Genomic DNA, 14,259 nt, shown 5'->3' with positions numbered 1-14,259 from the left:
TTACACCCAGTCTATTAGTTGTTGACAAGAATTAGATACCTAAAAATATTTTTTTATTAGTTACCAATAAAATTAATAAAATTATTGATTGATAACCATATTAATAAATCTAAAACTTTATGTCATGCTAGTTTCAAATTCTAAGTATTTTCATTATAGTCATCTTGAGATGCATTGTTTGTGTAAATATCATTAGTCTAATCAATACACAAATATAAAGTGATTTATAAAAACATAAATATCTGAATAATAATAAACGAACATACATCGTCATTTAACTCATCAAACGATGGCAAATATTACGGCCAACTCATTTTTTACTTAGGCTATCGTTTTTTCAAAATATCGTAGAATGAAAATAAATTTTGGGACACATTCATTTATAGTAAAAGTTTAGGGTATTTATTTAGGTTAATGCTATAACTACCCCACTTATTTTTCCAATTCAATCCCATGTGATTTTTTGTATTTTTTTTGTTTGTTTTTTTCTCTATTTTTTTTTTTGTTGTTTTTAATTATTTATTATTATTTATTTATTTATTTATTTTATTATTATTATTATTATTATTATTATTATTATTATTATTATTATAAAGTTTGGTATTCGAATAAAATTCCGACAATATTTTAAAATTCAAACGACATTTTAAACATTATAAAATTTGAACGGTTATATAAAATGGAACAAAAGAAAAGTTATCTTTGTTTATCACGAATATTAATTGGTTCGGTATTACAATTGTGTAGTGTGTGATGCGGATAAAAAGCATTTAGTCGAGCACTATAAATTTAGGCATTGGATATGCTCCATGTAAATCAACCATTGCATCATGGTTAGGGTGAACATGGGCAATAACGACATATGGATTATTTGGTATGTCTCGCGGGCCATATCGATGTGGGAACTACGTTGAAGAACCTTGCTTGCTTAGATAAATAACGATAACACCATATCTGTAGCAATGAGCATAGTTGTGTCTGACATAACCAACCAATACTCCAATACCGCAAAACCCGATCTAGAGTAATTCAATGAGCGACTTATGTAGTTTTCAAAATCAACATCACCATAAATCATAATGTACTCTTGATAGTGTGATAATAAGTCATTGTATAGATTGTACTTAATTTGAAGCCAATCATGTTCACTACGACCAAGGGCAGCTACTATAGACCAAATCCACAATTTCCATCTTCTTCGACATTTGTAATGTGTCGGACATATGGATGAAATTGATGTGGAATTTCATTCATAAGTGGGTTTGAAGTATAAAATGGTTGATCTTGGTTAAAGTATGAGTTGGACATTGAAGGTTCTCGAAACGAGTGCGTGCTAAATGGTTGATCTTGGTTAAAGTATGAGTTAGACATTGAAGTTCTCGAAACGAATATGTGTTATGCCTCTCTGGTTCTTGATTTAAGTCAAGGTCACTAGTATCCATATTATATGTTCTATTCATAGAAAATGTACGTCTACGAGTATTAGTCACGGTGGGGCTTGGTATGGGTGGGGTGTTGTGGTCTACCTTTTTGGATTTTCGTTTGCTACGTCCACGAGTATTTTATGAACATCTGAATAAACAAGTAAATTGTTAGCACATTCTTATATATATTAAAGGAGGACATTTTTAGGAATAGTAAACATGATGATTTTTTTGGCAAAAATGACCCATAAATTTTCATATTTTTAATGATTAAGATTTTTGGTAATAAAATTTGTGGTATTGACAATTTGGTCTTTAAATTTATTAAGTGGTGTAAAGATGAGGATGAGGCAGATACATGTCATTTCCAAGTCTCCCCCAACCGGTTCTGCCTCGGTTCCTGTGTTTCCCAAGATTTATTTTCTAGATTCCTCCATTTCTAAACGACACTTCTAGACACAACTACCACAAAACCATCGACTGCTTCAGATTCTCTCAAAGCCCTTTCATCTTTGTCTACTGATTTCGTCAAATGTGCGATTAGAGGGAAACACCGACTGCAATGTACTCGAAGTCCGAGAATCTGCTGCAAGTATACTTCTTCACCATGACCATCTATCGGCTTTGGTTCTTTGGTACGTGGGCTTCGCTGACCAACAAAACCGCAAGGTAACAACGTTTTAGGGTTCCGGTGGAGGTTCCATATCGGCCATACCCGATGCCGTCCACTCTTCCTTACCTACAACACAGAAGTAAGGGAAAAGAGAAATCGGGGGTAAAGCACAGTGGATATGTGAATTCAACAGACCTACGTGCAGACCAAGACCGAGAAACGGAGAAAGCCTCCAGCAAAAGCCCCTGTTAAGGTATTACCGGAGATGGCGAACCCGATTCAGGTCAATTTGAGCCTAATTTTTTCTAATTTGTGCTTTATACTCCGTAACTTCTCTAGGGTTTGCTATTCAGAGGTCAGATGCCTCTTCCTTTATTTAAAGAAAAATCACTCTTGGTTCTGTGTGTGTAACTGGTGTCTTCATTGATTTCAGCAAAGTAAAAAAAAAAACAAATATTATAGAGATGCAAAAAAAAGAGATGGAGGAAGTTAGGGTTAATGCGGCGACTGCTATAGTGCGTAATAGCATCAATTTCATTAGTGGCTTTGCTTTCAGCTCATTTGCATATGTTCTTCCCTCCTTCACAAGTTTCTATGCTTCCTGATCCTTACAAGCTCCCAACGGTGATTTTTCTTTAACTGTTCTGAATACGACTTTTAAATCTTGAACTAGGGTTTTACTTTTCGTGTCATATTTTGTTGTTAAATAAGTTAGTTTACTCTTCTTGAATTGATTCTAATTTACTGGTAAGAATGTGATTATTTTTTTTTCGATAGTTTAATGTTCTAAACCAAGATTTAAAGATGCATCTTCTAAAAAGTCAAGTTTGAAGGTTTTTTTTCCTAGCAAATCTTTATTCTTTGAAAACTTCAAACACTAAAAGTCTCTAAATTGTTGAATAGATTACGGGAAAGACAATGGGTATTAGGTTAATTTTTTCTTGTGATCAAAAGGGGATTTTTAAGGGTTTTCCTAACTTTTTTAAATCTCTGTTTTTGTTCTTTTCAGATTGTGTTCTGACATGGTGCAAAATCCAAATGTTAACTACAATGTTGTTACTTTGTCTACAGTTCTATTAGCTTGTGCTACTATTTCTACTCTCATTTTAGCAATGCATTTTCATGGGTGGGTCTGCAGGTATTCATTCTTGACTAGATAGTATAGAAATTAATATGTATAATACTTTTGACCAAATTAGCCTCTTTGTATATGTATTGAAGAAATAATTTCAACTTTAGCAGTTATATATATTGACTAAATTTTGTCAAATTTTGAATATTAAGATGTAATGAAAAAATATAATGTAAGGGTAAAAAGGTAATTTTATCCAAATGATAATGAATACTTTTTTGGTAGAAAATGAAACCCTACGTACATCAACATTTTCCCTGCATAAATAACCTGAATGAAAAAAAGAAATATATATATATATATATATATATATATATATATATATATATATATATATATATATATATATATATATATATATATATATATATATATATATATATATATATATAATGTGAGGGTAAAAAGGCAACCCAAAAAATTTGGTTGCTTTTTTTGTAGGTTAAAGGTAAAAAAAAAACCCAAGTAAAATATACTTGACAAAAAAGCAATTTCGATCCCTCGCGGGAGCAAAGGATTTTCGTTATTTTCCTGAATGAGATTATTCTTTCTTATTTTATTTTTTTACACAGAAAAAGAAGCATCTACATCAGGAACAATAACACCAACATTGAACAAAAGGTATTAAATTCAATCACAGTTATTTTGTATATTTGTGTTTCTTGATTCTTTGATTATATGGTGGTCGGAAGTGTGTTTTAAATTTACAACTGTTTTCAGTGGTAGCACTTTCTCCAACAAGTTTCATCATGAAGATGGGGGTTTGGGGGAGAGGAGAGAAGATGTTTCTTGAAACTCATGCAAAAGGTCGTATATAATTGGAAAGCTTCTAGGTTAGTGATCATTGGTTCAAGTCGTAGGCCCATTTATGGAATTGTTCAATTTAGAGATGGTTATGATGTGTAACTAATTTACTATATTGTTAACCAGTTAGGATGAAAGGAGATTGAAGAAGCTGCTACGATTGAGGTGGAAATTGCATCATCTAATGTTTTCAGCATTCATTTCTAAGGTTTTAACTTTTCGGTATTTATTATTACAAACCGTTAGGGAAAATGAAATGAGAAATAAGAAATGTGAAATGACGATTGTGACTATGCGATTAACAACTATTTCCAAAACAAAGGCAAGGTGTCTGGCCCATGTGACTTCTCCGGTTCAGGTATTGTAGTCATTGCCGATCCAAGTTACTATCTCTCTCTCTCTCTCTCTCTCTCTCTCTCTCTCTCTCGCGTATAACCACATCCAAACACACATGTTCCAATCTAGGAGCTTTTGTTTTTACTCTTTGTTTACTTTTGAATCTTACTTTTTTTTTTCTTTTGAATATATTACTCATTAACAGTTTTGTGACTAAACTATCCCTATATATAGTTTTTTGTTCGTATTTCAGATTTGCTGCAAGACCAATCTGCCCCTGTACTCAAATATACCACAACGCAGTAAAATGGGACAGAGTATGCAGTTTTTATGTTTGAATCGAACGCAACTGTTTTTTTGGTTAAAATTGATTGATTTTAGCAGTAAAAAAACACATATTTTTTTTTATCATTAACAGTTTTGGTGACCTAACTACCCCTATATATACAGTTTTTTTGTTCCTATTTCAATATTGTTGAAAGATCAATCTAGCCCTGCATTCAAATATGCATCATTGCAGTAAAATGAGATAGTGTTTAAAGTTCTTTTATGTTCAAATTGAATGCATTTTTTTTATAAAAATTGACTGATTTTATCAATAAAAAATATTTATCATAACTTTTTCTTAAAAAAAAATTGTGTACTTTTTTTAAAACATCGGGCGTCTTATACAAATCATCAAAACAAAAGGTTTAAGGATCAAAAATCTTTTTTAGACTTTGTTAATGAAGTTCAAAAACTTTTATTCACATCAATTTTATAGTGGATTAATTCAAAGCTCAGATGACGTTTATTTTGAAAATGAAATGATAGTTTAAAAAGTAAAATTCTAATTTATATATATTCTGAAAATGAAAGTTATTAGTCAACAATTAAGTAATTGCTAAGAGACTATATACACATATTTTTTTATCATTAACAGTTTTGTGACTAAACTTCCCCTATGTATAGCTTTTTTGTTCTTATTTCAATTTTGCTGAAAGATCAATCTGGCCCTGCACTCAAATATGCATCGGTGTAGTAAAATGGGATAGTGTTTACAATTCTTTTATGTTCAAATTGAATGCAATTTTTTTTATTGAAACTGACTGATTTTATCAATAAAAAAAATCTTTTTTTTATCATTAATACTTTTTGACTGAACTACCCTTATATAATGTTTTTTTTGTTCATATTTCAATTTTGTTGAAAGATTGGTTTTTTTATGTTCAAATTAATTGTTTCGTCTTAGATGTCTTGGATGCTACTTCTTACACTGATAAGATCATTGTTGTGTACATTTGGTACTTTCCTATTCCCTTTGTAAACCATTAAAAAATGTTTCAACATTTTGATCACATTTATCCAAAAACCAAATTCACTTTTTTTTTAGTTCATTTATCCTATAAACCAAACATATATACACTCTTTACGTTTTTCCTTTGCTTATTCAGTTTCAGTTTTTTGACATTTTGAAACAGGATTGGAGGTTTTGGAACAGATGTGTGCACCAAGTCAAGGGTATGTTGACTTTTGATTACTTTAATTATTTTCAAATAATTTAATAAAAACAAAAAAAAAATTAAATTATTTTTGTTTTAGACACTCTCGAAGGATTTGCCTGGATTACCAGTCGAAGTGGAGCATCCTTTAGGGGCTGATTCCAGATTTGCCTAAATTACCAGTCGAAGTGAAGTTTGACCCGAAAGATCAAGAAGTTATTGAGCATTTGAAGGCTAAGGTTGGGTGTGATACAAATGAGCTTCACCCCCTTATTGACCAATTCATTCAAATAGCCCCTTGAAGCGAACATTGAACATATATTGCTCCAGATTATAAATGGAGCATCATAATCTTCAGCTGATTGTAGAACTCAAGTGGTGAGGTTTTTTGTGATTCATAATCTTCTGTATGAGCGTTTGATTTCATGGTGATGGTAACTAGATTCGCCAATCTGTTGTGGAGTAGTTCGGATCAATGCCAAAAAAGAACATCAAGATACCAAATTTTATCATCACAGGGTTAGCAAATAATGGAATGATGGACAGTAAACTAAATATATGTGAACATAATTTTGAGTAAGAACACAGCTACAAAAACTATAGATGTTAAAAATGTTTGATATCTTTTTTTTTTTCTTTTCTTTTCTCAAGGCTTATGGAATCTAACAAAGTCGACGATTGAACTTATTAGCATACTGTAACAAACACACTGATCAACAAATTGATTTTTTTCTTTTGTTTTTTTTATGTTTGTTGTGGTGACTTTGGTTAAATCAGATATATGTGTTGTCATTTTATCAAATGTTCTTTGAACTATCCGATGTTATGTTTAAACAACACTTAATGAGGAAAAACCCATGAAGAAATTGATCCGTTGAATCCGACTCTCCAGTTCTATCCCATCAACCAAAGGATAAACCCATGAAGTTTATATTTCGATAAATAGCTTATCCGATAACAAAAAAATTATCCATGACGAGCTCCATAACAATACTCAAACTATAAACAAATAGTTCATCAAATAACATTTACAAAGAACAAACAACGGAAAAAATTATCACATTCGATCCCTGCAACGTGGGGGTTCCCACCTAGTTAATATATAAATTAATATGTTACAAAAAATAGTACAGGGATCAACAACTGTAGTTTTTGATGGTAAAAATATGTCCCACATATTTCTACATAACTACATTTCTATTCATTTGACTATTTACCGTAGCTTTCTTTTTACAATTCCACACCGTCTTCGAAACCAAAATTAGCATCTTCTGTAACGTTGACATTGATTAAATCAAGCTTACGCTAAAAGTAGCATCATCAGTAACGTTTGACATTGGAAATGCACGCCATATCTCCAATGACGTTGGTTGAACAAAGAATAGATCTTCCAAGGCATTGGATGTATCATTTGCACGATGGTTAAATATATATATCCTTTTAAATGCAAAAATCCGAAGACAACTTGCATTTGACTTCGGTCTCCAAGCTCATCCATTCGAAATTTGTAACACTCATTATAAATTGTTTTTAATGTAGAAACATTTTTGAAATTTTCTCTCTTCAGTGCCGATAGAATATTCTATGAGGAGACATTTTTTTATCTTCATTTCTTCAACCGTTTATGATTCATTTGGGGTTAACAGTCTTGCATGTGGGTGACCCTCAATATACATTGTATTGCAGATTCATGATTATGTTCATCCTTTTTAACATTTAACCTCTAGACATCATCCGACTTATAGTAACAAGCAAAATTTTCCAATGGACGATTTGTTTTTCTGGACCGTGTATTTTTGGTAGACGTCTCCAAACCTCTAGCTACACCACCCCGATCACACATAAAAATAATATTTGAAAATATCCACTTCCTTTTTCTTTGTTCTTTTAATAACAACCACATATCCAAGAGACTGTGTCGTTTCTTGCACTCACTCTGTTAAATTTTCACGATTGCTAAACACCTAACAAATATAAATATATACCTGGTCAGTTTAAAAAAATTCCACTATAAATATAACATATAACAACTTACAAATAAACTAAAAGTATCCATCAAAAATACATACCAGGATAGTTTGAAAACTTGCCATAAGAATGACGATCAATAATTTTGTGAATATTGTTATGAATGGAACAAATATTGAATTCAGTTGAATCGGATGAATCGTGATATTATATAACGTATAAAGTTAAAGTTATGTTAAATCAGTTTCTTTATTATTAAATAAAAAGATAAAGATTATTCCAATCAAATCAAAACTTTTGGCTTTAAATTCTTTATTTACCACACTTACTTTGCCTTTTATTTCACTTTTGTGTTATCTAGAGAATATTAATGGACAACTAATGAGTATTAATTTTTTATAATAATAATACTACTAATAATAATAATAATAATAATATTAATAATAAGTTTTATTTTTTTTTAAATAATAAGAATAATATAATAAATAAAAGAAAAACAAAAAACAAAAAAAAAGTTCGAAAAAAAAAACAAAAAAAGATGTTAAATCAAAAAAATAAATGGTTTTGAGTTTAAGGGGAAAAAAGAAAAATGAGGGCACTTATAGTACAACATGTAATGTGTAGGGTAAGTTAAAAGCAACAACATGAAATATATATATATATATATATATATATATATATATATATATATATATATATATATATATATATATATATATATTATTTTGTTTTGTTTGTCATAGTGGAATTCATTTAAAGATATAATATTTATTATAAATATAAGGTAAGTAAAAGGATCATAAATACAAATATAGTTATATTATTTTGATTGCATCTAGGTATTCATTTACACAATATTGAAATAAAGATAGTGTATATATTATAAATAAATGGCAGATTAGTTATATTGTTTTGATTTGATCGTAGTGGTATTATTTTACACCGCACTAATATAAATATAATTATATTATTTTGATTTTATTGTCAATATGATCATATTTTAATTTTATTATAAAGATGCTAATATTTAATACGAGGTTATAACCTTTGGGAACGACAGTTACCAAATTAATTAATCTTTTATAGTAAAAAGTTATAATAATTAATCAATAGCTTAAATAAATTATTCATATTACCTAACACAACATAAATAAAAATCAAAGTTTTCATTTACCTCAGTTTTATCATACACAATGATATTTTTATTTTATTGGAAATAGGTTAATATTAACAATTAAATATGAAGTATTAATAACATATAAATTAATTTTATTAATTATTAGAGACTTCATATGAATATTAGAACTATTATACGGAGCATTCGGTAGAATATATGCATTCGATCGAGTATTATGCATTATTTCCCACCCGTCACAACATTTTAATATGTTGTGACGCCAAAGTAGCAAAACTCTAGGCATATGATACGATTCTTGTAAATCAACTTTCACATAATGGTCATTGTTAACGTAGCAATAACAACAGAACTATTAAGTGAGATGTCTTGTGGAACATACCATTAATAATAAAGTAAATAAATAAAATATTAAAAATATAATTACCTAATCATATTTAAAGAATGAAAGATTATGGTTTTTAGGCAATCATCAACTCTTTTATAACTAATTTAATTTTTTTTTTAAATAATTGATTTTTATTTTAATGTTTATAATTCTAGCAAGATGTATAACAATGAGAACAAAACAAGTAAAAGAAATGAAAACACCTAATTCTAAAGTTATGATGTTAAATCGTTTTGCATCACAAGGATAACGATTTTTAAATCGTTTTGTAGGATCTAACAACAAAAATTAAAAAAAAATGTGAATAAAATTTTCGATGAAAATGATTATTGAGTTTTAATGAATTTTTCAATTCAGAAGATCCTCTATATCTTATTTTCAATTTATATCCTTTTTTAATTTATAAAACTACTTTCAATCCTTATTATCTCAATTTAATATATATATATATATATATATATATATATATATATATATATATATATATATATATATATATATACATACATACATACATTGAGAACCAGAAGATTTGTTAGAATTTGCGAACTCATAATCAACTCAACATTATACAACACCAAAAACATCAATCTTCTCCAAATGGTACATCTAAGTCATATCTAGGCTCAAAAAAAAATTGATGATTTTTTTGGTTTTTTTGTATAACTGTTGATGAGCACAATTAGCAGTCATATTGACTACTGATGAGCGAAATCATTAGTCATATGAACTGTTGATGACCATAATCAGCAGTTATATGGATTGTTGATTAGTACAATCAAAGTTGATTGTACACATTCACAGTCCATATAATTGTTGATTGTGCATACATGCAAATTTCCAAAATAAATTTTAAAAAGATGTCAAATCTTTTCTTTCATCCTAGATACGGCTTAGACACCATTTCAAGAAGATTTTATTTTTTATTTAAAAAAATAATGAGTTAATTATGATTTCGTAATTTCACATGTTTTTTTAAGTTCTCACAATAAACCAGTCACACACACACATATATATATATATATATATATATATATATATATATATATATATATATATATATATATATATATATATATATAGAGAGAGAGAGAGAGAGAGAGAGAGGTAATAAGGATTGAAAGTAGGTTTGTAAAACACAAAAGGATATCAATTGAAAATACTTTAACTAGAAGGGGGTAGAGATGTAAAATTTGTTTAATGTTTGATAAATTGATTGTTAGTAGGGATGGAAAAAAGAATCTTAATGTTTCGTTAACTAAATAGTAATATATAATTATTATCTAAGTCCCATCAATTGGGGTTATTTAACCAAGTCAAGGTTTCGACCTTAAAGTGGGTTTTCGCCTCTAAATCCAGTGGGAATAACAACAGGTAAAAATTACTAATTACAGGATAGACTCTATAAGGCTTAGCAATCCATTTAAACTCTAAAAATGTAAAAGTAATCCAACTAGTAATATTTTTCTATTGCTATGATAAATTTATAACCTTATATAATAGAGTCCATGTTAGAACTCACTCTTAGGCCCTTTTTTTTTTTTTTTTTTTTTTTTTTCTAAATACTGGTTTTAATAAATGATCTTAGTAAATATTATCGGATAAGATAAAAACAAACCTGGGATATTGATAGGAAAAATAGAATGAGGATAATGTTTTCCTAACTTTTTATCAAATCTATTTTTTGTTTCAAATTAAGTTATGTTCCTATTATTTAAAATTGTTAAAAAACGCATCTTATTCATGTTTCTATCCATGTCCAAAATATTCAAAACAATATACAAATCTTGATTTCTCTTTACCACAACTACCATTATTTTCTCTTTATAACTGCACACATCCCACGTTCCATCACATTCAAGTAATATTTACACCACACCCCAAACCTCTAACAAATGACATAAATAACCTTTAAATTCCCAGATCCAAAGACGGACAATCCAAAAAATCCAAGTTTTGATCATACGGTTTTTCATTCACCTTCCCCGATGCCTCCGATCGCGATCTCAATTATCTAGCTTCTTCCTCCAATGCATCAAAATCAATACCTCGATAGAACTCATCAATATTAAAATCATCCATGGGTTCTCCTTCTGCCTTCCATGGCGGCTCTTTAGCAACAATAGATTCAATATCTATTAAGATTTCCTTCTCTAGGTTACGAATTAGAAGTGACTCGCCATGACAAAAACTTAACTTCCTTTTTCGAATTCCGGTGGCGTGCCTAGGATTCCGGTGGTCGTGGTTGGGATTTTGGTGACTGAAGAGAGCCTCTTTGTGTTGAAAGAGACAGATGTGGAATAGATATTGTTGTGCGTAGGATTTGTTGTTCTGGATGTAATTCCTCCATCATAATGGATTGGGTATATATCAGGACTAGGTTCCATGGGGAACTGTGGTGTTCTGATTACGGGTGATTAGGTGAGTGAAGATCGTCTGTCACATAAACGAAAATAAGTTCCATGTAGATTTTTCGAAGTGACCAAAATAACCTTTCATGCCTGATAATATCACATTGTGATAGAAAATTTACATAATTACAATTTAGAGGAACATCGACATACCTATAAATAACCATCATATCACATTCAGCAGCTTGTGTGGTTTGCACTGTAAGGTTTATCCGGTCATCTATGAAACTGCCATCATAAGAATTTTGACCATGGTCACCATCATCATACCCTTCTAAAGACACCCTAAATTTTAATAAACATTCAACCCTACCATTATTAACTTCAATAATATATTTTCAATCAATTTAATAGATGAAATGTTCTGTTTTTGTCACTAACATAATAAAAACAAATTGTACTGTGTATGCATTGAGGTCTGGCAAATGCAAATGGGACAAAATTTGCGAATTTTTGTCTCACTCGGGGTATTGTTAAAAGATTAGTCCTAGAATATCGACTCATCCTTGTGTTTTTTTGGACTTACTCAACTTCATCTTCAATAAAAAAACGTAGGCATTATTTAACACCTTTTTGTCACCCGAAACAAAAAAAATAGGTTTCAATTGGCACTATGTGCATCATATAAGAAATTTGAGGATGTTTCGTAGCAATAATCAGTTGAAATGCACCATAAGTAACAAAATTTTCAAAATTTACCTCTACCATGCTTATTGGAAAAATGATCCAATTGAGCACAAGATCTAAAAGATATGTTAAATAAACACATTTATAGTCCGTCAGAATATTTTCGACTTGTAAGAGATTGAATTTGTATGCTTCCTCAGTTTCATATTCAACTAATTTTTTCCAGCCTTTATAAAACGAGGTCCAACAACAACGATGCACTAAAAGTTTTTGTTTTCTCTCTTAATGCTTATATTGATATCCCATCTACAAAGTGATCATTTAGCTTTTGGAAATACATTATTGCATGCTTTCATGCAAGCCATGTTTCTATATGTGACAATTACAAAGTAGAAAAATGCATCTATCTATTGTTGATTTTAAGCACTCTAGTTCCCAGGTGTAGTTAGATTCTGTTTCTTTATGCATGTAGACAAATGCTATGCAAAAGGTTAGATTAGTTGGATCTTTTTATTAGAATAACGTAACTAAGTCCATACCCCACTTTTTGCACCAACTTTATTAGTTGTTGACAAGAATTAAATACCTAAAAAATATTTTTTGATTAGATACCAGTAAAATTATTGATTAATAACCATATTAATAAATCTAAAACTTTATGTCATGCTAGTTTCAATTCTAATATGTCGATGATGAAGTAAGTATGTTGATTATTGTCATCTAAGATGCATTGTCTGTGTAAATATCATTAGCCTAATCAATACATACAAATATAAATATGTGATTTATAAAAACATAAATATTTGAATAATAATAAACGAACATACCTTGTCATTTAACTCATCAAACGATGACAAATATTACGGCCAACTCATTTTTTTACTTATGGCTATCGTTTTTCAAAATATCGTAGAATGAAAATAAAGTTTGGGACACATTCATTTATAGTAAAACTTCAAGCATGAAAAAAATACTATATAAATTATAGGGAAAGTTAAAGTGTCATACATGCAAATATAATTAATTTATTTTGATTTGATCGCATTGTTATTCATCTACATCATACGGAAATAAAAATAAGGTATTTATTTAGCTTAATGTTTTAACTACTCCCTTATTTTTCCAATTCCACCCCCATGATGTGAATTTTTTTGTCTTCTTTTGTTTTTTGTTTTTTTCCCTATTTTGTTTTTTGTTGTTTTTAATTATTTATTATTATTATTATTATTATTATTATAAATTTCGGTAATTGAATAAAATTTCGACAATATTTTAAAATTTGAATGATATTTTAAAACTCGGACGACATTATAAAATTTGAACGGCTATATAAAATGGAACAAAAGCAAAGTTTGTCTCTATTTATCACGGATATTAATTAGTTCGGTATTACAATTGTGCAGTGCATTATGCAGATTGAAATCATTTAGTCGAGCACTATACAAAGTTGAATGTTCTGATATGTATGTACGGAGAAGCCTCGACAAAAAATCAGGTATTGGGTATGCTTCATGTAAATCACCCATTACATAATGGTTAGGTTGAACATGGGGGATAATGACATACGTAGGATTTGGTATGTCTTGCGGGCCATATCAATGTGGGAACCATGTTTAAGAACCTTGCTTTCTTAGATAAATAATAATATCACCATATATGATAGAAATGACTATAGCAGTGTCTGGCATAACCAACCAATAATCCAATACCGCAAAACCCGATCCATAGTAATTCAACGAGTGACTTATGCGCTTTACAAAATCAACATCACCATAAGTCATAGTGTACTCTAGATAGTGTGATAATAATTTGTTGTATAGATCGTACCTAATTTGAAGCCAATCATGTTCACAATGACCAAGAGCAACATCTATAGACCAAAATCCACAATTGCATGTCCTTCGACATTTGTAATGTTTCGGATGTATGGATGAAATTGA

General features: G+C 29.5%; 1 protein-coding gene and 1 long non-coding RNA gene across 33 annotated transcripts; one reads left to right on the top strand and one right to left on the bottom strand.

The window, feature by feature from the left end:
* Positions 1–1,762: 1,762 nt before the first annotated feature.
* On the top strand, positions 1,763–6,537 carry LOC145008736 (uncharacterized). Of its 32 annotated transcripts, none has more exons than XM_078967342.1 (10): positions 1,763–2,290; positions 2,471–2,661; positions 3,047–3,175; positions 3,742–3,790; positions 3,890–4,002; positions 4,100–4,331; positions 4,563–4,626; positions 5,541–5,592; positions 5,770–5,809; positions 5,891–6,537. In XM_078967342.1, exons 6-10 carry the CDS (start codon positions 4,158–4,160, stop codon positions 5,963–5,965), a joined length of 405 nt encoding a protein of 134 aa, XP_078823468.1. In that variant the 5' UTR covers positions 1,763–2,290; positions 2,471–2,661; positions 3,047–3,175; positions 3,742–3,790; positions 3,890–4,002; positions 4,100–4,157; the 3' UTR covers positions 5,966–6,537. The 32 variants fall into 32 exon arrangements, 8 of the variants coding, with proteins under 8 accessions (XP_078823468.1, XP_078823467.1, XP_078823466.1 ...); XM_078967341.1 differs by having other exon boundaries at positions 1,763–2,320; XM_078967340.1 differs by having other exon boundaries at positions 1,763–2,392.
* A 320-nt stretch (positions 6,538–6,857) lies between these two features.
* Positions 6,858–7,972, bottom strand: LOC145012494 (uncharacterized). The gene is made up of 2 exons (XR_013664542.1): positions 7,860–7,972; positions 6,858–7,754 (listed from the first exon to the last, which is right to left on the bottom strand). It is a non-coding gene; the product is annotated as an uncharacterized LOC145012494 (long non-coding RNA).
* Positions 7,973–14,259: the final 6,287 nt, after the last annotated feature.

Source organism: Lactuca saligna, chromosome 8, assembly GCF_052625555.1.
Source record: "Lactuca saligna cultivar CGN05327 chromosome 8, ASM5262555v1, whole genome shotgun sequence".
Lineage (NCBI taxonomy): Eukaryota > Viridiplantae > Streptophyta > Magnoliopsida > Asterales > Asteraceae > Lactuca > Lactuca saligna.
This window is presented reverse-complemented; position numbering and strand designations above follow the sequence as displayed.

What these genes read in the sequence shown, in the direction of transcription:
- LOC145008736 (XM_078967342.1), top strand. Translation starts at nt 4,158, where the DNA reads ATGTTTTCAGCATTCATTTCTAAGGTTTTAACTTTTCGGTATTTATTA. An exon ending in ATCATTGTTGTGTACATTTG is followed by an intron (nt 5,593 to 5,769) that starts GTACTTTCCTAT and finishes ATTTTGAAACAG; the next exon opens with GATTGGAGGTTTTGGAACAG. An exon ending in ATGTGTGCACCAAGTCAAGG is followed by an intron (nt 5,810 to 5,890) that starts GTATGTTGACTT and finishes TTTTTGTTTTAG; the next exon opens with ACACTCTCGAAGGATTTGCC.